Source organism: Dipodomys ordii, unplaced genomic scaffold, assembly GCF_000151885.1.
Source record: "Dipodomys ordii isolate 6190 unplaced genomic scaffold, Dord_2.0 Scaffold57, whole genome shotgun sequence".
NCBI lineage: Eukaryota > Metazoa > Chordata > Mammalia > Rodentia > Heteromyidae > Dipodomys > Dipodomys ordii.
Genome location: NW_012267273.1, coordinates 13,046,675 through 13,072,374, shown reverse-complemented (window position 1 = coordinate 13,072,374; position 25,700 = coordinate 13,046,675). Strand labels below are relative to the sequence as shown.

Genomic DNA, 25,700 nt, shown 5'->3' with positions numbered 1-25,700 from the left:
CCACTTCCGGCTTTTTTCTTTTTGCTTATGTGGTGCTGAGGAATCAAACCCAGGGCCTCATGCATGCAAGGCAAGCGCTCTACCACTGAGCCCCCCAGCCCCATGTTTAATAATTTTATAATAAAAATGGAAAATTTTCAGGTAAAGAAGAACTTTTTAGTAGCACAGCCTGGCTTTGACTTTGTGATCTTCCTGCTTCAGGCTCCTGGGGTATGGACTAGGTCGTGCACTATTATGTCCAGATTTGGTAAAAATCTGAACAAAAACTGAAGCAAACACTCAATTCCCTAGCATTCTCCAAAAGTGAAGTTTTTGCATTATAAGGAATGTACAGACTTAAATGTATTTAAGCGTTTTATTATACTGCCGTTCTGTATCCTATCGGTGTAACTTTGCTCTTATTGTGATATCGTAAACCTCCTCTTGTTGGCTGTCAAATCCATCCTGGCACAAGCACCGTCGTCTCTGAGAGTGTCTATGCTCTGAGTATGATGAAGTTGAGCCTTCCCCCATAAACCTGGGCTCAAGCCAGTTTTTCACTGAGCATGATTCTCATTATTCCTACCTGGCCATTGCTACCGACAGAGATCCCTTTGAAGTTCCAGCTAGATTCTGTGGCTAGGAGTAGAATTTTCTTCCTCAGACATCAAGCAAGTAAGCCTGTGACACCCTTTACCTCATATGGCTGTACCCCACCCCCACCCCCACTCAAGCAGGTGTCTCAGGATGCGTTGACTGTGTTGGTGGGTGGGTGGGTGGAGGGAGGGGAAAAGAGATTAAAATCTAACATTAAGTTTCAGGCAACAGCTTGTTGGCGACTGTTTCCCCTTCCCCAGCCCTAACCCTACTCTGAGACCCAGGGCCAGGTGAAGGAGAGGAGGGCAATGGCGGCATTCATATCTCCATCTATCTGTAATTAGGAAGACTTATCTTGCAAACTAAATCACAGAGATTTGGGGGCTAGCTCTGGTTCACAAAGCTTTATCTAATCTCTTGGAGGATGGATGAGCTACACAGAGTCCTTCAGAAACAAACATGAGGCTTCGAGAAAAGATCTAGAAGACCAAAAGGACATAGGCAAAGAAAAACCTTCAGATACATGAGGGGCTTCCCCTTACGACATAGAGTATATTCATTTCCAGGGCACAGCTGGATAGTCTGGGTCAGCGTGACAAGGAGGCTAGTGATACATGAAGCCACCCAGGGATGGAGTGACAGGTTTCTGTCTCCAGCAGGGAGTTCCATTTCCAGGACATAACTCTACAAAGTCTGGAAGTTCCCTGTCCAGGAATGTTCAGGAGGGAGTTCTTACATGCTGACTGGACACACAGCATCCTCCTGCAGAACAAGTGAGTTCTGACTCAAGAGAGGTCAGGGCTGTGTGCATGGAAGAGCAGAGCAGAACTGGGACTTCTAGCTCTGAGTGAGCTTGCCAGCTATGTGAAAGGGCTGGGTAACTCTTTCCTGTTTCTTTGGAAGGAGGGTCATAACTTACCATTGTGTAAAGGCTATTTGGGGAGGAGTATGAAGGAAGTTCTGTGAAGACTTGGTATAAGGCTAAATGTGTCATTGCCTCTCTTTTTACCATTTCACTCACAGGTGTAGGGAAGCATGCTTGCTGGCAATACCATGTCCAGATGCAGCTACTCTCAGGAGGCAGTTGTCAGAAAGACAGAGGAGATGGCAGGTAGAAGACGACGGAGGTGCTGGGAGCAGTTGGCCTCCTTAGGAGACAGAGCCACCCAGAGACTGTAGGAGGGAATCTGAATATGTAATGACTGCTTTTTGAGGAAGGCTTCAGAAGAGAGTGCCTATGACTAAAGGGCTGAGGCTTGTGTGTAGAACTCAGACAAGCAATGCCAGAGGAGCAGACACCTGGCACCTCTGAGACTGGACTGAGAGGTAGAAACAATTAGGTTAGCGGAGAAGACCAGCCAGGGGCACTGAAAACTAAAATCCAGAGCCAAGGGCTTCCATGCACCAGGAAACGGTCACTGGTCCTTTGTGCAGGCAGCACAAAGAATCCTCTTGAGGACTGGCAGGGCACTAAACCAAGAAGCAACCAAGCCACAGAGGTATGATGTGAGAGTGGTGTGATCTGACATGATGGCTGCTGTCTCCCTCAAAATACTCAAGAGACAGGGTGGGATAGCTCAATGTGTCTACTTAGCATTCAGTGAGGTCTTGGGTTCAATTCCTAGCTACAAAAACAAATAACCCCTGCTCCCCTCAAACAGTCTGGTATTACTTAATGGAAAGTCTGACAAGGAAGTGGTCCCATAAGGCAGTGGCGGTCTTCGTTTGTATAAATACACACATGCTGTGATGTTCACACAGGATGAAATTGACTAGCAAAGCATTTTTTTCAGATGTATTCTTGTTGTTAAGCAGCACATAATAATATACACATTTAAATCATGCCTGCCAGATTTTACTTCTTTAAAGAATACTGGTAAATTAGATGCTCAAGTTACAGGAGTATCTGATTTTAAAGATAATAAATCCTAATAAGAAGTATATAATGACATTCTCTGTAACTTGGCTGTAAAGCATCAGTCTTGGTTTTGTTGTTTATTACTCTCCTGAAAAAGAGTCATCATGGTGATAAAATTATGAAATTTGACTGTGTTTAAATAGCTAAAGCCTGTTTTGCTAGAGTTGTTTTCCCGTGGGCATGTACTATATGTGTGTGCACGCACATGTGTGCATATATAAAGAAAAGGCATTTAGCAATAGCTACAATCCTGCCTTCTTGGGCTTCTGCCTGAAACATTGTTTAATTTGTCTTTGTGTGTTTTTTCAGGACATCATTGGAAATAGTACTCCCAGAAAAATATCTATGAATATATATATATATATATATATATATTTGATTCCCAAATAAGGATTTTTCTAAGGATATAAATAGAAGCCCCCCAAAAAGGCCACTTAACTTTCAGTTCCTATGTGTCAAAGATACCAAATAAGAGGGAAATGGCAAAGAGGGAAAATATTCACAATACAGAAGCTAGGGAAAAGGTTATTCTCCAGGATGTAACATGCACTTAGATCACTTTATAAGAAATACACAGAAGGAAAAAAGGGCAAAACTAATCACTATACAGTTCATAAAATGAGAAACATGGTGATGAAATTGTATGAAAAAATGCTTGACATTATTAATAATCAAATGCAAATTTTAAAATCAGATTCTGGCTGTAGATTTTGTGGGGTTTTTGTTTTTTGGATTTTTTTTGCTTACTGGGTAGATTGTGTTGTTTCGTTGTAGTTTATTATTTAATGATAATGCCTGGTGTGCGTGAGAACTGTTGAAAGTAAGTCAGATTTTTTTCTTTCATTTTTGGCTACTTATTTCCACAAGTTTTAACTTATTCTTAAGAAAACATCAGAAGAATTTTTGTGTATAGTTCAGTCATAGAACACTTGCCTATGATACATGAGTCCCAGGGTTTAATCCCCAGCAGTGGGGGAAAAAGGGAAAAAGAAAATAGGAAATATTCAGAGAGGGAAAAATATCCATGTTCAAACATGTTTATTGCAATACATTAAAAGTCAACAATGATTTATATTCCTAACAGTAAAGTGTAGCTAAGTAAACATAGATAGCAATGCCTAAAAATAGTTTAAAAGACTATAGATTAAAGGTATATTAAACATTTGAAGAAAACCTAGCAAAATGTTAATAGTGATTACATATGAGCAGTGATGTTCTTGGTCATTCATACTTTCCTATTTTTAATGACTATAATATTATTGTTATTATTAAAATGTTGTAAAGGGGTTACCATTTTATAAGTTGGGTAATTAGTACATTTCTTTTGGGGCAATGTCACCCCTTCCTTTGCTTTCCTATCCTCCTCCCATTCCTGCCCACAAGTTGCATAGTTCATTTTCCACATACTGTCTACCAAGGCCAATTTTAAATAATTATCATTTTTACTCTTATAACCATAAGCATCATATAGAAAAAAAATCATTTTAAGCCAGGCACCAGTGGCTCACTCCTGTAATCCTAGCTACTCAGGAGACTGAGTTCTGAAGATCAAGTTTCAAAGCCAGCCAGGGTAGGAAAGTTCATGAGACTCTTATCTCCAATAAAAACCACTAGAAAACCAGAAGTAGTGCTGTGGCTCAAGTGGTGGAGCACTCGCCTTGAGCTGAAGAGCGCAAGGACAGCACCCAAGCCCAGAGTTCAAGCCCTATGACCACCACCACCAACAAAAAACACAACCAAAAAAATACTTTTCTCCCCCCTTTTTGAGTTGAGAAATCAAATTCTTCCCAATCTAACACAAAGGCCCTAGAAAGAATAGGTTTTACAGGGAAGAAACAAGTTTTCTGAGACCAAAGTACAGCTGTCAGAGTGTATGGTTCAGGCTGGACGTCAGGGTGTAGCTGGGACTGAAGGTACAAATGCTAGGGCTGAAAGCATAAATACCTGAGAATGAGCACACAAGATTACAGAAGTAGTTTGAGAAAATTAGAAAAAAAAATACCCAGATCTCAACTTATAAATCTCTCCAAAATATCTGGGAGAGGCTGAGATCAAGGAGATCTAGGGCCAGTGACCACATACTACCCAGAAGAGGCACTTGGTAAGCATTCTGTCATGGCTAATAGAAGAGTCAAAAGAACTTCAGGAATTATTTGCTCTAAATCCTCAGATTATTTGCCCAAACATTTTTTTTTCATATCTTCTCCTTTCAGGCCCAACTAGAATTTTAAAAAGTGGGGAGAAGATTGAAAACAAAATCATGTATGAATAGCAAAATTAGTCCAATTTTTAAACTGCAGGTTGGATGCTTATGACACTCTTAATGATTATGTTCGTTGCATCAAGATCCACAATCACAACTTGAACATACTGGGAAGCAGTGTGCAGTACACAGCATCAGATGGAGAACTCAATGCTCGTCTCCACTCTTCTCCATTCCCTTAAATGTTTAACAGGATCTTGTCAATGAGCAAAACTTCCAGTTCTGCCTCATTCATCCTATGGACCCTCCAATGAATTCTCACATTTGGATCTTTTAAACCCGGAACTCAGTTCTGCAAATGTATAAATTTAGCTTGCCAAACTTTTTGTTTCTTAAGATTGATTTCAAAACCAGATCATAAGTTTTCAGTGGTGAGAACTTCTGTTGCAGATGCCTCTTCTCTGCTTTGCAGAGTGAGGTTTTGTCCCCTCTTGAGAAGGAAAGAGAACTCGTAATTTTCCTGGCTCTTTCTCACCACCCGCCCCCCCCCCAACCAAGGGCTCAGCTGGCAAAAGACCTCCATCAAAAAGAGACTGCTTTACTGAAAAGAGAGATTTGTTTAAAAAAAAAAAACAAAGGAGAACAGTTCGTCATCATGTAGGAGAAGGCACAGCTAGTAGTGGAAACAGAGAAAAAAAGTTGAGGTGTCTCAGCCTAGATTTCCCCTTATTTGGAACAAGATAGAGAGGGCAGAAAGCCCTCTATGATCTGGAGTGGTCACTGAGGTTAGCCAGAGAATGAGGCTGGGAAAGAGATCCTGTCTGCGTACTCAAAGGCTGGCTGAGGAGTCATCCCGTTAATCTGATGGATGGCTGCTGTATGTTTGGGAGAGATGCTCTGGCTCGCTGTCAGAGCTCCCTCCAAATGGGGCCTGAGCTCTGAGAGGTTTGAAAAATGACTTAGATGAAAAAAGTGACTCTGTTCAATAATAAATTATAATACTGCTTGGTATTATAGAGCATCTTTCAGCAGAGAGAGCTCAGAGTTCTTTATGGATATTAACTCACCTTACTCACACTAGAGAAAAGATAATTTTGTCAATTCAATATTTTTATATCTTTTTTCCCCTGCTACTAGGGTAGGGGGATGGCTCTTACAGGAATGTTTTCTTGTATTAATTTGGAGGTAATAAATCTTCCTTTCTTTTTTGTTTCTGTTCTGGAAATCTTTTTTTTTCTATCACATAAGAAATTAAAAATGAAACGTGATGCCTAAAATGTGTGTGTGCATGTGTGTGTGTGTGTGTATGTGAATGTGCCACATTTATACCAGTATGGGTGTAATATCTACATAAATATTTAATTTTTATGGTCTAAACCTTCTCCCTCAGTTTTCATGAGCTAGAATTTATTAGCTACTGAACGGTGGAACTGTTATTATTTGCTTTTGCAACTAAATGATTTAAAAGTCAATTATGAATTGGCTAAGGGGATTGGAGAACTGTGGCATGTAATATGGTTCTTGTACTGAGATTTGTTACTAAATGTCCGGAATGAGGAAGTGTCTGCAGTGGGAAATAGTCCAGCAACATACCATGCCAATATTAAACCGGCCAGACAGTGGCCCTAGGTCACTGGAAAATGAGCAATTCTATTGGGTTTCATCTGAGTGGGTTGGGGATTGGAAAGAGCATGACAAGGGATGTATAAGCAGACAAATAAATCTGAGAACAAAGCAGAATCCTAGGACTGTCCCTGTCCAAAATAATAATTTCAAACTAGGTGAGGCCAAGGCCAAGGCCTGTCAACCAGCTCTGAGCCTTGAATCCTTTCACCTCCCTCCTTCCAAGCATCAATTAGACCATGCTTCAGGGTCTCTGGAAGGACTTGTAAACATTCAATACATTTCCTATATGTCTGCAGGTTGCAAGGTGGTAATTAACCATTACAAAGCCAAGAGCTGGTAGTTCATGACTTTAATCTTAGCTACCCAAGAGGCTGAGATTTGAGAATTGAGGTTCAGTGCCAGCCCAGGAAAAAAAAAAGTCCTTGAAACTCTTATATCTCATTAATCAGCAAAAAGCTGGAAGCAGAGTTGTGGCTCAAGTGGTAATGTGACAGCCTTGAACAAGAAAGCTAAGGGACAGCACCCAGACCCTCAGTTTAAGCCCCAGCACCAACATAATATGCTCTCTCTCTCTGTCTCTGTTTCTCTGTCTCTGTCTCTGTCTCTGTCTCTGTCTCTCTCTCTCTCTCTCTCACACACACACACAAACACAATAACATTACAACAAAACTATCCAACAAAATTCCTCTATGGAATGTCCTTAGAACATTCTAAACAAGAGATGGGAGTTTTCAGGTTGTCAAAGAAGGGAGAAAACTGCAAGGCTTATTTCCCCAGCCATGTCATTCACTAAGGTTTTAGTCAATTAAAGGCTGCTGTAAAGCAGATGATGCTAACCTTGAAATTCACTAGGTGCAAATGGCAAATCTTTGTTAACAAACTTGGAACCCATGATAAATTTTAAGAAGCGAGAGTTTGCTGCAATGAGCATTTGTAATAAATCTGCAGTTGCCTGTGGGTTGTGGTCTGGAAGCAGAAAAAGATAAAGTACTTGTGGAACCAGAGCTAGACCCTCAGATGCCTTTGCATATTAACTGGCTAATTTAAGTACTCTAGCCTGTTGGCATGACTTAACAGCTCCTTGTAGGAAATTAAAATTGCTGCATGGCGCACATATGTGTGTATGTGTGTATATATATGCATGTGTGTAATATTAATTTGTATATGTATGTATCTATACATGTATTTGTATTGATATTTGTATGTATCATGTCTCTCTGTGTATATATAAATAAATCTTTTCCCTCATAAATGAAACTGGGTTGAACTATATTTTCTGTATTTGAATTGGAGATGATAAAACAAAACAGTATTCTAAAGTTATCTCAAAATGGAAATTTCTCCGAGTTCCAAATTCTAATATTAAAAAATATATATCTCATGTAGCTGGGCACTGTTGGTTCATACTTGTAATCCTAACTGGTCAGGAGGCTGAGATCTGATTATCACAGTTCAAAGCCAGTCCAGGCAGGAAAGTATTTAAGATTTTTATTTCCATTTAATGACCAAAAAGCCAAAAGTGGAGCCGTGCCTCAAGTGGTAGAATGCTAGCCTTGAGCACAAAGATCAGGGACAGTGTCCAGACCCTGAATTAAATTCCTAGGCATGCACGAGTGTGCACGCATGTGTGCGCACACACACACACACACATACACTAATGTAATGCAATACAAAGATGGACTTGACTTTAATACATAAACTGAGCTAGCACCTTGAGTCCGTCTACAGACAAAGTGGCTTTTGTTTTCTTTCTAAAGGCAATGTTAACTCTGGCAAATAGAAACATATGCAAGGGGAAGGCCTCTTCTGTTGGCTAATTTGTTTAATTTTAGGTCCCCTAAGTGCCATGATTGCTCTAATAATGAGATCTGTGCTGAGACTGGAATTCCAAAGCTGCCACTCGAGCCTCCAATGAAGTTAATTATATCTGAATTGCCATCTCTACAGCTAGTTGATGCCAGAATAAATCTGCTGTGTTGTCAGCAGGCTCAACCAGAAGAGCAAAGCTCCAACAAGGAATTTCTATGCAGTAAATATCACTTAAATTCCTCTCAAAGTTGGAGCTGATGTCAAAGTCCAAAAAAGCAATATTCCCTGGCAAGTGCCGTCAGGAGTGTGTGCACGGACCCAGCCATGTATCATCTGAGCACTGAAATTAGCAGAGGAGAAAGAGAGGGAGTTAATATCACCCAGCTGGATGCTCAAAGAACTGCTTTAACTGTAGCCAGAGAAATATGGAGAGGGCATGGCCAGTCATCAATGACCTCCAAATGACTAGATGCTCAGAGTTTTCTGGCAGTCTGGGCTAGATAAATAAGTTTTGCTGCCATGAAATAAATGGATGCTCCCAAATGTTTCAGAGAAACCCATTCATTCTCTTCCTGGTCACACAGTTCCAAGGAGCTGGGAAAATAATACAGATGAAGAGGAAGAGAAGTAAAAGAAATCTCTGAGACGCCCACTCATCTGGAATTTCTTTTTCTCTTCTCTTTTCTTTCCCCCCCTCTGTGTGTGTGTGTGTGTGTGTGTGTGTGTGTGTGTGTGTGTGTGTGCATATGCATCCATGTGCATGTGCATGTGCATGTGCACATGTACTGGAGCTTGAACTCTGGGCCTGAGCCCTGTCCTGTAGCTTTTTTCATTCAAGGCTGGTGGTCTACCACTTTGAGCCACAGTTCTAGCTTTTGGGTGCTTAACTGGAGAGAAAAGTGTTCACAGCCTTTTCTGCCCAGGCTGCCTTTGAACCATGGTTGTCAGATCTCAGCTGATGATTCTAAGTAGCTAGAATTACAGACATGAGCCACTGGCACCAGGCTGTTTCGGGATTTCTAAGGGGCCTGATGTCCAATGGAGGCTAGTGTGCAAGGCGTGGGAGGCCTGTGAATATGTGTGGACAAGCCTTTTAAAGGGAGAAAGAAGGGGCAGCAGAGATATATGGACAGGGAGATTGAGGAGGAAAGAAGAGAAAAGCAGAAGACAAAGAGAGAAGATGGATGACAGTAAGCCTGCTTTTCTTGCAGAGTATCACAGAGAAATATTGCAATCTTGGGTTCTTCAGTAACTGTTTGTGTTGCTACTCTTTCTCTTGGCTTCTTGTACTTGAGATATGATGTCTTTGAGATACACTTGGAGTTTGGGGTTAGCGCTATCACTCTTGGGTCATAGCTTCTAGAATAAGGAGTGCAGGCCGAAGTCTGCCTTTTTCCTCCCACTTTTTGTTCACTCACACTGCTCATCCAGCTTTCTGCTTTTAGTAAAAACCAAGATAGCAAAAATCAGCTGTGGGGAGTTCTAGCTATTTAGGAGCCTGCATCCAGGCTCAGCGTAGCCAGCCTACCACCTCAGAGCAACTTCTGCCAGGAGCATCCTCCAGGGACAGTGTCTGAGCCTCTCTCAGAAGACAAGCAGTCAGAAGTAGAGCTGAATTTATCCTACCTGAAGAGAAACTAGGGCTTTCGTAACACACTACGCAGCTTTGAGGCAGCCTCTTCTATTTGGAGCTAAGTGTTTGTAAAAAGCCTGCCAGGAACACAGACTGGGGAAATAAATAAACTGCCTTCTATGGAGTCCAGGTTGGAAGTACAGAGAAACTGCAGCTTTGTGCTGAGCGCCTTTGCAATCCCCGGGCGACTGTAGTTCAAGGAGACTGGCATCTGCTTGGGGGAAACTATAAACTTCTATTTCCATTTATAAATTAGGTTCCTCAAAGGAAAAGAACTTAAAAGACAGTTTTATTGTTACCCACTGAAAAGACAATTGCTACCAGCCACAATTGGCACATTCTGCAGAAATATAACACACAGCCAAACACATAACACCTTCCACTACAGGACTTCTTTTTGAGACAGTTATTAAAGGCATGTGTCTTATTAACCAGCGCCAGGATTTCTGGGGGGTATTTTGTTGTCTAACTCATGAGAAGGCCATCTCTGGGGCTATGTGCTTCTTAAAGCTGCAAACTGTTAAAAATAAAAACTCTTGGGCTGGGAAGGTGGCTTAGTGGTAGAGTGCTTGCCTTGCATGCCTGAGGCCCTGGGTTTGATTCCTCAGCACCACATAAGCAAAAAGAAAAAAGCCGGAAGTGGCACTGTGGCTCAAGTGGTAGAGTGCTAGCCTTGAGCTGAAGAGCTGAGGGACAGCGCCCACGCCCAGAGTTCAGGCCCCACGACCGGACCCAAAAAAATAAAATAAAATAAAATAAAAACTCTTTTACTTCTTCACCATATCTCTGGCAATCACCCTACACATTTGTGGGACACAGTGCTCACAGAAAAAAAAGAAAATCTGCTAGCCAAATGAATTTGCTGATTTTTAATTCAAACATGAACAGTTTTAGGTAATAAGTATATGAAGATTTGGATTCAACCCAACCATTTTGATGAGTCTCTTCTTTTACATGGTTAAAGACTTCATTTAGTTATATGAACGGAATCATTGTTTTGTGCCAGTTCTGGGACTTGAATTCAGGGCCTGTGCTCTCACTTAGCTTATTTTGTTCAAGGTTTAAGAATCTACCACTTGGGCTACACCTCTACTTCCTGCTTGCAGCTGGCAATTGGAAATAAGAGTCTTTTGGCTTTGTTTGAAACCATGATACTCAGAATTACAGGCATGAACCACTAGTGCCTGGCTAATACTCTTTGAATTTAATGTTCAGCTTATAAAAATTAGCACAAATTAGTTCAAGTTCCCACTAAACTGGAATTAAGAGAAAGAGATGCAAATTGTAATCCAGTGGACTTTTAAGAATTTGTGTTACCATCCCTATCTTCTTTTTCTGTTTTTTTTTTGTTGTTGTTGTTTTCTTTTTTAAAGAAAGACACCAAGTACCCGTGGCTCATACCTGTAATCCAGGAAGCTGAGATCTGAGGACAGCAGTTCAAAGCCAGCCGTGGCAAGAAAGTCCAATTAACCACCTGGAACTACAGCTAGAAGTAGAGCTGTGGTTCAAATAGTAGAGAGCTAACCTTGAACAACAAAAAAGCTGAGGCCCTGAGTTCTAGCCCCAGGACTAGCACAAAAATAAAAAAGAAAGAGAGAGAAAAGAAGGAAAGAAAGGAGGGAAGAAATAAAAGGGAACAAAGAAGGGATGACTTTCTAAAGTCTTTGCTTCCCCATACAAAGAGCCTTGGATATTTGAAGTTGGATTGGAGGCAAGAATGAACACAACTAGCTGGGAGAATCCTGGTATGCTTAATATAAAAGTCTGCCATGCTAAGGGAGGTTTCTTAGTTAGCCTTCTGTACCTGACCTGTCTGAGGAGTCAGGAAGGCTTACTGGCCCCAGGTCGTAGATCACATTGCAGACTTGACTGCAATTCCCTGGATGATTCCAGCAGCAGATCAGAGAGCGTGACCTTCTATGCTAAACAGCCAAGAGCCACTCAGGCTCAGTGGCCATGTAAGTGGTATCTGCACACAGATACCAGGAAGGGTTGCCAGAATGGCCCAGTGATGGCCTGTCCTCCAGAGATATGGATCAAGGAAATGGAACAGCCCCCAAATCTTTAAGGCAAAGCTGCCAGGCAGCATGTCACCCAGGCTAAACACTGACAGTGACCACTTGATTTAAAAAAAAAAAAGGCAGGGGAGGAAGATGAGAGGAGCAAGAGCAGATGATGGAGGAAAAAATAAGGCTGGTAGGAGATAATTGGGGAGAAAAGCAAGGAGAAGACAATGGAGAAAATCTAAGACAGAAGGTGCATTGGCCTGAAGATAGGTTGACACAAGCAAGGTGATGAGGAAGGTTACTAGATGGAGAGCACAGATCTTCACAGGAAGCACTGAATGCTTGGAAAGTGTTACTGTCCACACTGCTCAGACCTTGTTCCCACCACTACACTGGTCCAACTGCTTCATCTACCTCACTGCCTCACAAACAGAACCTCTTCTGTCACCATGCTGTGTTTGGGGATAGGCTCCAGTGATGCTGATGGGTGACCCTTAAACCCTAACTTGGTCCTTGTCCTGGGAAGTGAAAGGAAAATGGCCATGGGTTGAATTAAATGAGGAGCTATGCTCTCCGATCATCCTCCAGGGCTTGAAGAAAGCCTTGAGTATATAGGACTTGGGCTCCATGTAGGTTGATCCCTGGCTAATGGATGCAGAGTCTCAAGCGTCATTGCACTTTACCATAATGATTAATCTCCTCTTCTCCTATGGGTTTCCATTAGTTCTTGAACTGATCAGAACAAAGCTTAAACTCCAAGATCCTTTCTTGCAGCTGCCTCTTTCTCTCTCTTGGCTGTAATACAGAGCAGTATACATAACCATTGACACAAAGTACAACTGAGAATGAAGAGGATCAGGATTGGAAGAAGGGAGGCTAATACAAGGTACAAAATTGTTCTTTGATTTTGTTTTCTTATTTCAAAATTATAGATATATGTGTGTGTGTGGACACACATATAATTTTTTGTGCCAGTCCTGGGGCTTGAACTCAGTGCCTGGATAGTGTTGAGCTTTATTTGCTCAAGGTTAGCACTCTACCAATTGTGCCACAGCTCCACTTCTAGATTTTTTGGTGGTTAATTGGAGATAAGATTCTCAAAAGACTTTTCTTCCTGGGCTGGCTTTCAACCATGTTCCTCAGATCTGCGATTCCTGAGTAGCTAGGATTATAGGCATGAGTCACCAGTGCCCAGCCAAAAGTATATATTCTTACACACTGTAGAACTTAAAAATTAAGGGAAGGCACAAAGAAAAACCTTGATTACCAACAATTTTACAAGCCAGAGGCTAACCCACTGTTAATATTTTGCTTTCCTTTTTCCCAGTCTCTTCTCTGCATGAGGATGTCTACACATACAAATCCAGATTTCCAATCAATATGAGTAGCTCTAGGATGCTGCAGGAGCTATCAGTGGCTCTCATCCATCCCTGGCATCCAGTGAGACATCCTAAGGAACCATGTTACGAGGAGGACAACCAGAGAATAATAGGGCAGTGCCATGACCAGGGCCCCTCAAGCTGTGGGCAGTCAGGCTGGGTGTGGCAGACTCACTGTGCTCCCCTTCCCCTGGGACAGAGCCCTGTGATGGAGGTGGCGAGTTGGCAGGCTGTCTCCCAGCCTACAATCGCCCACATCCTTCTCATGTCCCCAGCACCACAGCTGCAGGCACTGCAGGTTTTGTGGGGTCTTTGATCCACGTGAACTAAAGTACGTCACAAGCGAGTACTCGCAGGGCGTGGGCCGAGGACCTGAGGGTTGCCAAACTAACACACACTTCCAGGAAAGATTTTTCTTTCAGCTTTGGCTCTGGCAGTGCTGCAGCCCCCAGCTGTAGATGTTCTCACTCTCTAACAAAAGACCTAGCTGAATTTTTGTGCTTTCTGGGTGGATCAGCAGATTCCAGAGCTCAGAAGCCAGTCTCCCAAGGTGGCCAGGGTGGGGTGAGGTGGTAAGCTAGCTGCCTCTTCTCCTCGCTGCACTCACGGGTAGCTTTTCCTGAGGATCACTATTATTTCTCTTTCACATCAGAGACATAAGGCTCTTTGTCATAGTTTATTCTTCTCAAACATTTTTGGGGAATTGGAGGCATACTCGAGTGGTAGAGCTCTAGAGGTGAGTGAAAAAGCCAAGTGAGAGTGCAATGCCCTGAGTTCAAGCTGGCTCATTCTTGTAATCCTAGCTCTAGGAAGGCTGAGATCTGAGGATCAAGGTTTGAAGCCAGCCATGGCAGACACATCTGAGGGACTCCTTACTTCCAATTTTTAGCAAAAGCCAGAAGTGAAGGTGTGGCTCAAGTGGTAGAGTGCTGGCCTTGAGTAGAAAATGCCAAGGAGAGTGAGGCCCTGAGTTCAAAACTAATACTAGCACAACAGCACACACACACACACACACACACACACACACACACACACACACACTCATTTTTGGATTTAAAACACAGAAAGATGAGAGGAAGTGGTCCACTCTGGGCTCAGTCTAAGAGGCCAAAATTCACCAACCTTTCTCATTTATGTATTTGTTACATGCGGCCACCTATGGTATGCTGGCTAGTTGGAGACTGAAAACCAAGAATAAAACGTCATCCAGGCCTTGTAGAGTCCTCTGTTTTAATAAGTATGGATTTGTCATCAAATAATTAGTGAAAAATGTGGTAAGAACAACATTGTCTGAAAAGCCAGAAATATAACCCAATTAACTTTGAAAAAAGAACACTCACTCATTCCTACAAATGAGTGGGAGACTCACAGACCCTAGCACTAGCAATAACAGCTCATGTTCCTGGAACTTCCCAGCTGAAGGGGAGGGAGGAAGGGAGCGAGGGAGGGAAGGAGGGAATGAGTAAAGGATGGAGGGAGGAAAAGGGGGATGGGAGAGAGGGAGGGAGAGGGAGAGGGAGAGGGAGGGGGAGAGAGAGAATATGAATGCAGGGCTCCTCACCTGCTGGGGCATGTGTCAGGAAAGCCCTGAAACCCAGTCAGTGTTCAGCTGGGTTTCGAAAGGAAAGCAAGTGCAGATTAATTCTGAAAGTGAAGGGTTTGACGCCACCTGGAGTCCCCCTGTGAGAACAGAGACCCCCCAGGGCTTACCTCCGCTCTGGGGGTGGAGGGTGGGGGGTGGCGGCTGGGGGGCGGGGAGGAGGCCTAACAGAGCACCCTCCCCACTCTAGAAGAGGAGACAGCCCCTCCTCGCTTCCCTACCCCGGGGGACACGCGTGTGCACGGACTGGCCTTGGCCTGATGTTTGTCCGCACCCCAATCAGGCTCCCCGGGGACCTTTTCCCTGCCTCTCTGGGAGGACACCCGAGCCGACCTCCCAGATATCAGGAAACAGGCCTCAGGGCACCGAGGAAACCTCCAGCCTCGCGGGCCTGCTGAGCTCGGGGCTCCGGGGGCGGTGCGGTTCGGGCGAAACGCGCCGCACGTGGGGGCGGCCGCAAGTGTGCGCGCAGTTCAGAGGGGAGATCACGGGCGATAACCCGGGCCTGGAGAGCAGCGATCACCGGCGGTAATCCGCTTCTGGATGGCAGCGTCCGGGCCCGAGTTCGACCGGAAACCTCGGGGAGGAGGCGGCTGCGGGCCGGAGGGAGGGGCGCCGCGCCGTCTCCGCCGGGGAGCGCGCGGTGCGGTGCGGGCGCGTGGGCGCCGCGGGGCCGCGGCCCTTCCCGGGTCTCCCAGGCAGCGTAGCAGGAACGTGGATTTGGCCGGGGACTTGGGCTGCGGTCCGGCGAACTCGGGCTTGGAGAACATAGCGCAGCGCCCCCCGAGTGGGCTTTAACCGGCGCGGGGCCGACCCCGCTGGGAAGGCGGGCGGCCTCTTCCCCGGCGGCCAGGTCAGCTGCTGAGCAAGATCCGAGTCAGTTGTTCATCGCAGGCGGGATCTGCGTCTGTCTGAAAGTTAAAATGGCCCGTGGTGTCCCGCCCCATCCCCCTCGCCCCCCGCCGCCCGCGCGCGGACCTCGCTGCGGGCCATCGCGGCCGGGAGTCGGAGGAGCCCCAAGTGATGGGGCCGCCGCCCTCAGGGGCTTCTACGGGAAGCGGCCGGAGGAGACAGGCCGTCCCAGGGGGAGGCAGCTAAGGGAGGCCCGCAGGTGAGCCTCCATGCTTGCTTGGCGGGTTGACTCCCCAGCACTGTCGAGGCCGCCTTAGCCGCCCCTCGCCCCCAGGCCCAGAAACCTGCGGGGCGTCAAGAGTCTCCATGTCCAGGATTGCGTGGGACTAGCGGGGGTGACTCGGTGGCTGTGGACTTTTTGCATCTTATGTCACGAGGGGGGGGGGGAATCTGCTGGTGCTCAAGTCTGGAGTCAAGTTTCCTTCCTATGGCACTGGGTGGTCATAAAAATGCGTGTGTTCGTGACACGTGTAGACACACATATGGGTAATCATGTTCCCATATACCAGTGTTGTGAACATTTCTGGATATCCGAGATACTGTCACGTACCTGCAAGTCAGCACCAGAAACATACCAGCCCCGGCCAAGGAGCCTTGCTGCAGGAACCACTGGCCCGGTGCTTTGTTTCACATCATCCAGAACTGAGCTAGCTGTACACGCCACACAGTATTTCAGAGCTCACACCATTTGGTTTTGTGTGGTTGTTTAGGATTATAAATGCAGCACACTATTGCAGGATTTCATGCAGCACACTAAAAAAATGCAAAATACATAAATTTCTTCCCAACTTTCCCTCTCCTGGCTGGTCTGCAGAGAAAACTGTGAATATTTGTGTGTGTGTGTGTGTGTGTGTGTGTGTGTCTGTATGTATCTGGGATGATTTTGAGACAGCTCTTAAAGGTTGTTCAGTAAAATTGTGAAGTAGTGTGAAATATGAAGTATAAATATACAAAGTATGAAATGTTAATAATATGATAGAAACTGAATAAAAGCACTTTTTTAGGACAAAAAGTTTTTATACAGGATGGTTACAATTTATAAAGAGCAAACATGGGGCTGGGAATGTGGCTTAGTGGTAGAGTGCTTGCCTAGCATGCAAGAAGCCCTGGGTTCGATTCCTCAGTACCAAATAAACAACAGCAAAAGAAAGAAAGAAAAGCCAGAAGTGGCTCTGTGGCTCAAGTGATAAAGTGCTAACCTTGAGCAAAAGAAGGTCAGAGACAGTGCCCAATCCCTGTTCAAGACCCAAGACTTGCAAAAATAAACAAAGAATAACATTTTAAGAGACAATCAGATGTTATATTAGTGTGCTGTGTTTAAAAGCTAAATTACCAGTGATTTTAAATTTTTCGTCTGCTTTTCAACAATTGATTTACTTGAAAATACTAAGTGCTTACTTTGACAGCACATATAAAATGAGAACAATATAGAGATTGGCCTGTTCCCTGGGCAAAGATGACATGTAAGTTTGTGAACCAGTCTATATTTTAAAAACGAAAAAGTTAAAAAAAAATTCTCGGTACCAATGGATTTTGTCTGTAATCCTAACTATTCAGGAAGCTGACATCTAAGGATTGTGGTTCAAAGCCAGCTTGAGCAAGAAAGTCCATGAAATTTTTATCTCCATGAAAAAGCCAGAAGTGGAGCTGTGGCTCAAGTAGTAGAGTGCTGGCCTTGAGCAAAATAGCTAAGGGATAGCACCTAGGTCTTAAGTTCAAGCTCTCTTTACTGGCACTAAGTAAATAAAATAAAAAATAAACAAAAAGGAAATCGGATAATGTTCACAGGGGGAAAAAAACTTAAATACTGAGAAACCATGTTAATTTCAATGGAAATATAAATAGAAGGTAAATGATGGCCCACAATCCATTGCCCCTAAGAAAGCAAGTATCTCCTTCCTTCCCTCTTTCTTTGGAATTTTTGTCTATGAAAATATATAATTAAGCCAGACGCTGGTGGCTCACACCGGTAATCCTAGCTTCTCAGGAGGCTGAGATCTGAGGATCGTGGTTCAAAGCCAGCCCAGACAAGAGAATCTGTGAGACTCTTATCTCCAATAAACCACTAGAAAACCAGAAGTGGCTCTGTGGTCAGCCTTGAGCTGAAGAGCTGAGGAACAGCGCCCAGGCCCAGAGTTCAAGCTCCATGACTGACAAAAAAGGAAGGAAGGAAGGAAGGAAGGGAGGGAGAAAGAAAGAAAGAAAGAGAATGAAAGAGAATGAAAGAAAACATATAATTGCTAGTGAGTCATGATCAGACAACTTTACAACATGAATGTATGAAACCCAACACTGAGAAAGGGGATAAGAACGTATTATATGGCACCAGTTGATTATTCAGAGTTGCTCTCAGGTTAAGGTGACAAGGGTGTCACTAGGTAGGTCAGCTACTGTCGGCCTTGACCCAGGTGCCCTGACCTTCCATTTGGTAGCAAGTAGTATGCACCTCCTGCCAGCAGGTGCATACTACTTGAGGCCTCTTAGCCTCAAAGAAAGAAGGAAGGTATCCAGGATCTCACCTGACAGAATCTGACACCATGGAGAATGCCACAGCCTGGGAACCCCTCCTCAGCCCTGAGGACCAGCAAGTCCTCAAGCACAGTACTAAGTGGTAGTTAAGAACTTCAGCTATAGCCGGGTATGGTGAGACATGCCTGCGGCCCTAGCTTCTCAAGAGTCAGAGGTAGTAGGATCATGATCATTTGGCAGCTCAGGTAAAGTTCAAGACCTTATCTGAAATAACTAAAAGCAAAAGGATTGGAGGTATGGCTCAGGTGGTAGAGCACTTGCCTAGCAAGTGGGAGGTCCTGAGTTTAGTGCCACGAAAGAAAAAGAAGGAAAGAAAGAAAGAGTCTAGAAAGAGGGAGGGAGGAAGGAAGGAGGGAAGGAAGGAAGGAAGGAAAAATATAAACTATGGAACTGCCTGGTTATAGTGTAATATCTTCTCTGAGTCTGAGTCTCGATTTCTCCATTTGTAAAGTAAGACTCACTGGAAGCTTGAGCAAAACTCACATGTGGTTCCAGGCAGGCACAGAATAAATTCTCAACTAGGGATTATCATTTCTCTGTGTGTCCAGCCTCTATCTTTGCTGCTGCAGTGAAAGTTACTGCTCAAGGAAAGTCAGCAGCCCCTCAGGGGGAGGGTGTGAATGTCCTTGATGCTATAGGTAATGGGTTGGCATCATATTTAGCACCCTGCTCAACACAGACACTCCCATAGCTGCTGCCACTGCCTTCCTGAGAACACATGACTTCCTGTTTTCTAAACTCTTAGTCTGCAATATTATCATCAATTGAGTTTGAGACTGGGGGTGGGGCTGGCAGCAGCAAGACCCTGGGGGTACTAAAATGGTAAAGGGAGAGATTAAGATAATGATTTTTTTTCCTTTTTGTTCAAGACTTGAATTCAAACTCAGTATGTGATGCTTTTGCTCATTGGCTGGTGTTCTGCTACCTGAGCCCACTTCCAACTCCAGATCTTTTTTTTTTTTTTTTTAATCTCTGAAAACTGATTAGCAGGTGCTGAGCTCCTTGTCACTGGAGGCATTTAAGATATGTCCATCATGTCTTAAAAAAACGTAAGAAGCTCTCTGGATAAGAAGAATCCCAGAGTCACTGGGACAAGTAGAGAGAGAAGAAAGCTTGCTTCCCATATTCTCAGGAATTTCCCCGCTCGAGAGTTTCTGGAACCTTCTGTTGTTATCTGCTGAAGGCATTGGTGATAATTCTGACTCTTTTGTTTGGGTTTGCCCTAAGTACTGAACCACATCCAACCAGGGAGAAGTCCTCTGAACTGTGCACTGAATGCAAGTGGAAGCTGCATCAAGCACTCTCAGATGCCCACACTCTCCTGTGTGCCTGGCACTTCTCACACATACATGATCTGACACAATTGTCACACTCTCCTGAAAGGTCATGAGCTGGAGAACCTGGCTAGCTTCTGTTCCCCAATCCTAACATGGAAGGGATAGGAGGTACTCCTGCTGCTGATTCTACCTTCTGAGCCTCTAACCTAGTCAAGGCAGCCAGTACTAAGCCATAAGCCCCCAGGAAGTCATGTGCACCCAAGGCCCATCCTGAATATCAGGCATCATTGTCCTTACAGAGGAAACAGACACTTGCTGTTTACAAATCACCAGCCAAAGCATTAAGATAAGAAAGTAAGGTAGATTTTACAGATATGAGGCAGAGGCCCAGACTCTGCAAGTCCACATAGCTAGTAAGTGATAGAGAACATACTAGAAGCCATCAGGCCCAATTGAGGGCATTTTGATCGATTATCAAATATTTGATCAATGAGTTGTTGATCAATGTGTTGATTCTTTGCATAGAACTTTCTGGATGATCTCTCTCAGGCACAGCCACAGCCAACTGAGGAGAGTGTGCCCTACTAGGAGCCAACATCCTTTCCTTAGCCACCCACACATTTGTCATTGGTCAGATGACCAACTATGCTGCTCTTTCAGAAGGAAGAAAGGAAGAAAAACGAGTCCCAGTTACTTATCCCCAGGAGGCGCCCAACTCCCCTGCCCTGCTGCGCTGACTTTGCACAACACAAAGAAATATTCCTTCTCATGTGTTTGAAATTTACTGTCCAGTAATTTTTCTGTTCTCATTTTATGTGGCAGGCAACACAGCGATTTTCTCCCAGCCCTTTCTATGAATCTCAACCAGCCTATAAATTGCTGCTGACATTTTTCCAGCCCTAAAAGAAAAAAAAGACAAAAGAAAGAAAGAAAGAAACCCAACTACCCCAGCAACTGGGTGCTAGTGGCTCACACCTGTAATCCTAGCTACTCAGGAGGCTGAAATCTGAGAATCATGATTTGAAGCCAGCCCAGCAGAGAAGTTTGTGGGACTCATATCTCCATTTAAACAACAAAAAGCCAGAAGTAAACCTGTGGCTCAAGTGGCAGAGTGCTAGCCTTGAGCAAAAATATGCTAAGGATAGAGCTTACACTCCTGAATTCAAGTCCCGTACCAATAGAAAACAAACAACAAACAACAAAAACAAAAATCACTCCAGCTTTAGTGTCTTTTCTGGAAATGGGCTTGCATCCCAGGGGCCTTAGTCCACCATCTTGGGTCATTTGCTGTTTCCAACACTCCTCAGAGCAGACAACAGTAAGCCTTGGGCCAGGGCCCTACACTTTTCTCATTGCCAAAAAATTCTACGATATTTAATGATGGTCCACCCTGTTCTCTGCACTCTGATGTTAGGGGTAAAAGAGGAGGAAAAACTGAAGCCGCAGGTCTCAAATAGTTGAGGCCTTGAGGGAGGGAAATCTGAGTCCTGGTGAGTCATATGTGTGAAGTGTTTTATGGGATACAGACTTATGTACCTCAATCATCCCATTGAATTTCCCCCAGTACCAGGTAGGTAGGTCAGGATTCTTACTTCCATGGGTGGAAGAGGAACAGTTCATGCAAAAACAGGATGGGGTTGGAGTCGTAAAACACCTGTGTGATCAAGAAAGCATGAAGAGTAAAAGGAAGAGGAGGAGGAACAAGTTGGCAAAAAGGTGTGGGTTTTTTGGGCCTATACTGGAAAGACTGAGCCTTAACATACCTGGACAGAGTTTAGACTTTCTAAATAGAGGCTGCATCACCAATGGTTGCTGAGCCAGGAACTGAAGGAAGTTGAGAAAGCTCTCGTGGGAGAGTGAATGGTGTTAGGCCAGGACAGAGGGTGTTAGGGAATACAGCTGCAGGGACTCAGGGTTGCCTATTAAGACTGTGTGCTCAACCCTACAGTTCTCCCTGATGCTGTCTGGGTGGTGCTTTCAGGAGGATCTAACAATGATTTTATTGACCCAAGTACTCAGGTCTATTGCCTATTTCCTTTGCCCCAACCTAAGCCCTTTGTGGCCACCAGAGGGCGTCCATACATCAGGAGACACACTCTGGAAAGGCAGCCAGATTTCTGGGCTTTTGTGGTTTCCAGGCACAGGTGACTAGCAAAGAATACTGCATGAACCCTGTTTTACAGGTTGGGCTACAGCACACTTACTGGCAGTAGTAGAGTCAAGACCCAAGTCTGCAGCTCCTCACTCACTTGTCTGGGATCTTTCAAATAAAAATTCTTTTATTTAACGAGCATATTTTTGGTAACTATTCCTTTACCCTTTGTTCTCCAGAGCCAACTACAGTGTGGCAAATGTGCACAAGGCAGTCCATTATTAGGGGACCTCAATATGTGGAGTGAGAGAAGCTAAGCTGAGTATCCTCTGAGCTGAAAAATCGTTTTACCTAATGGCAGGGCTGTGGAGAGGGGACTCGAAGAAGAGCAGCTTGCACAAACGCACAAAAGCCAATAGTGCAGAAGAACAGGTGTACCCTGAGGACAGTGAGTGAGTCAAGGTGGGGAGAGCTGAGCTGAGACCATGGAGCTAGGACAGGAGTAGAGAGTTCAGGCCCTGGTGGGGAGGAATCTGCCTATTGTCCAGGAAACTCTTACCTAGGAGAGGGAACCCCAACACCAGAGACCCTTCCCCCATCCTGGGTGAGTACCTGGCAGTGAGGAAGCAGGGCTTTGGGAGGTGAGAACTGACCTGCTTCTTCTCTCTATCCTGATTAACCACTAGACATTAAGATCATTTCACTCAAGTCTCTGAGCCCGCTTCCTAGTCCCCAGAGTCCTGTTTGCTCCCTGTGTGCTTGCTTCCAGAGTCACACTCGCCAGTGGTCCAAGGCATATTCCCAAAATTTTTCCGGAGTTTGGGGTTAACTTGGAGAGCTCACAGCTGGATTCTTATGACCCCTGAGGCAGAAGTCCTATGCATGGGAGACACCTTCACTTTCCTCTTAGTGACCCCTCCCCCCCCCCAGTTCTTCCCACGCTCTATGCACCCACTTAGTATCAAATTGCCATTGGGGCAAGCTAGGTGTCTTCAGAAGGTGGCAGGGATAAGGTAGGGTGAAGCAGGCTGTGGTCATTTTAAGGCATGATGATTGGATCTAATGTCCTTGTCAGTCATAGGGTTGCCCTGAGGTGGTAGGAACAGATTCCTGTCACCTGGGCCTGGCTGACCAGCTTTATCTATTGTCACAGAGGCACAGAGCTTTGGCTTGCTGGATCCCAAACTCTGCTACCTGCTAGATGGAATCCTCTTCATCTATGGTGTCATCATCACTGCCCTGTTCCTGAGAGCAAAGGTGGGTGCCCCTGGGTTCCAGAGGGAGAAGGTAGGCTCTTCCACTCTGAAGTGAAGGAGTGTCTTGACCTTGGAGAGTTGTAGCATCGGGGGTAAGGCAGGGACAGCCAAGAGTGCAAATGGGTGGGCTGAGAGGTGGAGTATCTGGCTGAGCCAGCTGTCTCCCTGTGTGAACACCCAAGTGTCAGGGACGGGCTGCACTAGGCAATTAAGGGCACGGAGTGGAAACTTCGTCCTAGTCCTGAGGTCCAGCTGCTAATCAAGGCCATGTCAGTCTTTGTCTCCAAGACCCAGTTTCCCCATGTATAAATGAAAGCATTGGTCAGAATGCTGGCTTTTACCAGGAGCCTGAAGGCTCTGGATTACTTTAAGGGGCTGGGCCTGGGGTAGGTGGAGGTGGGAGATCATCACCACTTCCACATCCTAGCCCATTTCTTCCTGGTATACAGTTTTATTTGTGGACAGGTCTTACTGACCTGTGACTGTGAAAGACCTGGCAGTCCCTCTCCGCAGAGGTGGCATGGACTGGATATGAACCCAGGACACTAAATAAGCGTGAAGAATTTCAGCTCAGTGTCACTGAGCTAGAGCAGAAGATTGGACTCATGATGGATGCATTTAAAACACCCAGTCCAGGGGTCAAGAGACAGGAGGCAGGACTTTGTGCCTCACCTGTGTCCTGTGAGTCCCTAGGGAAAGGGACCCTGGAGAACACTCGATCTCAAGATCAGACCCTAAGACCTGAACCTCTTGCTGGCACTGGTGGGAAGGAAAGTCTTCAGCCCATCCTGGGTAAAGCTTGTGAATGCACAGAAGAGAAGACAGTTGATTTCTGTCACCCCAGCAGCACACATGCAGCATCTGTGGGCCAGGGGTCCCCTGGCCACTGTGGTTTGCTATAATGTGTGGTGGTCTGTTCTCTTGCAGTTCAGCCCCAGTGCAGAGGCTGCCACCTACCAGCCAGGCCAGAACCAGCTCTATAATGTAAGTCCTGCTGCTCCAGAGACCCATGCAGGAAGAAGGGCAGGCTTGTCCTGGGGACCGACCTAGGGAATCTCTACAGCCTCAGCTGTAGGGTCTGGTTTGCAGCCATCAGCCCTGTGACCCAATGACTAGTTCAAGCTCAGTTTTCTAAGCTGTAAAATGGGGATGGCAATTGTCCGCCTCCGGGAATTGCATGGGCTCCCCATGTTTAATGTTTTAAAGCATGGCATAGCCCCGCCTTTAGTGACACCCCCTCCCCTTATCCTCCCAACACCCAGAAATTTGCAAATGTTAGAGATGGATGGAGAAGGAATGTTTCAGAGTTTTCACAGCAGAAGAGGAAAGCCTCACATCTATGCAATTGGACTTTGGTCCAGCTGCTTCCCCTCTGGAAGCCCCGGCTTCTCTATTTGTTAGTGGGACATGTTATATTAATTAACTTATTAGATACATCCACAGATATTAAAAGAAGCACTTGGTGGCTTTGAGGATCCTTCCTATGGCTCAGTGACAGCATCTTGCATTTTCTGGGAGATTCTCTGACAAGATGGACCACTACCTCCCCTACCATTCCCCTGCTTCTGTTCCTGCTCTTTTTTTTTTTAATTCTGAGCCTTCAAGAAGGAAATCATGCTCTCCAGTCCAGCTGGCTCCATCATCCTGCAGTTCCTCTTTCTTGTCTGTTTTAGGAGCTCAATCTAGGACGAAGGGAGGAATATGACATTTTGGACAAGAGGCGGGCCCTGGATCCTGAGATTGGAGGAAAGCAGGTAGGGAAAGTTTCTTTCTGCCTCTGCCATGTGGGCAGACTTTGAGGGGGTGGTTCCTCATCCGTTGTAAGACACACATCCAGACTCTAGGTGTGGGGCTTAAGCAAGATCCACTGCTACTCTTCTTCCTTCCTCCTTGGCTCTGTTCTATGAGGGTATGAATATACCCTCATGTCTAAGTTCTGTTCAGTCCCCTACTACTTCTTGGCCACCCAAGATATACACACAGTGGCATCATCTGCCCTGAGATCTGATGGTGAGGAATACAACAAGGGGTTAACATCACTGGGCAAGGTATTCAAGGTCCTGAGTACTCCTCCAGAACATGGTCAGGGGTGGCTCTGAGTGGCTCTGTTCTCTCAGATTTGTAGTCTACACCACCTGTGAGGAGGGGAGCAGCCAGGGGGAGAGCAGAGGAGCAGGACTCAGAAAAAAAAGAGCCAAGACTGCTCTACATAAAGACAGCACTGCCTAGAGCTGCCCAGTGGTCCACAGTGCTTCTGGTCACTCAGCCCATCCAGCCCACATCTAGAGCCTCTAGGTTCTGTGCTGCATGTGGGTTGCTGAGCACAGGGCCAGTAGGAGAAACCATTGATATATATATATACTTGACCTTCCTATCCCATCCTCCAACCTCTACTCTTCTCTCCTTTGATCTAGCCAGAAGTGGTGGGGAGGGGCATGAAGTTAGGGGCTCTTCCTCTGCATGTTAACAAAACCCCTTTTCTAGAAGGATGGCCAATAGACATATGAAGAAATGCTCAACCTTTCTAGCCATAAAAGAAATGCAAATCAAAACAACATTGAGATTACCTTCTCACCCCAGTTAGAATGGCTATAATCAAGAACTCTAATAACAACAGATGCTGGAGGGGATGTGGCCTGAAGGGATCCCTACTGCATTGTTGGTGGGAGTGTAAACTTGTTCAGCCACTTTGGAAAGTAGTATGGAGGTTCCTCAAAAGACTCTACATAGAGCTTTCCCTATGACCCAGCAACCCCATTTTTGGGCATTTACCCGAATGATTACAAACAAGACCATACTAAAGCTACCAGCACAACTATGTGTATTGCAACATTATTTACCATAGCTAAGATATGGAACCAACCCAGATGCCCCTCAGTAGATG

General features: G+C 45.1%; 1 protein-coding gene across 2 annotated transcripts in view; it reads left to right on the top strand.

The window, feature by feature from the left end:
- Cd247 (CD247 molecule) overlaps positions 1–25,700 on the top strand; it is a 79,235-nt gene that overhangs the window by 46,858 nt on the left and 6,677 nt on the right. For both annotated transcript variants that reach the window (XM_013021856.1, XM_013021855.1), the window contains exons 2-4: positions 22,714–22,817; positions 23,744–23,800; positions 24,490–24,570. In XM_013021856.1, coding sequence (XP_012877310.1) covers positions 22,714–22,817; positions 23,744–23,800; positions 24,490–24,570 — 242 coding nt within the window. The remainder of the gene's footprint in view (positions 1–22,713; positions 22,818–23,743; positions 23,801–24,489; positions 24,571–25,700) is intronic.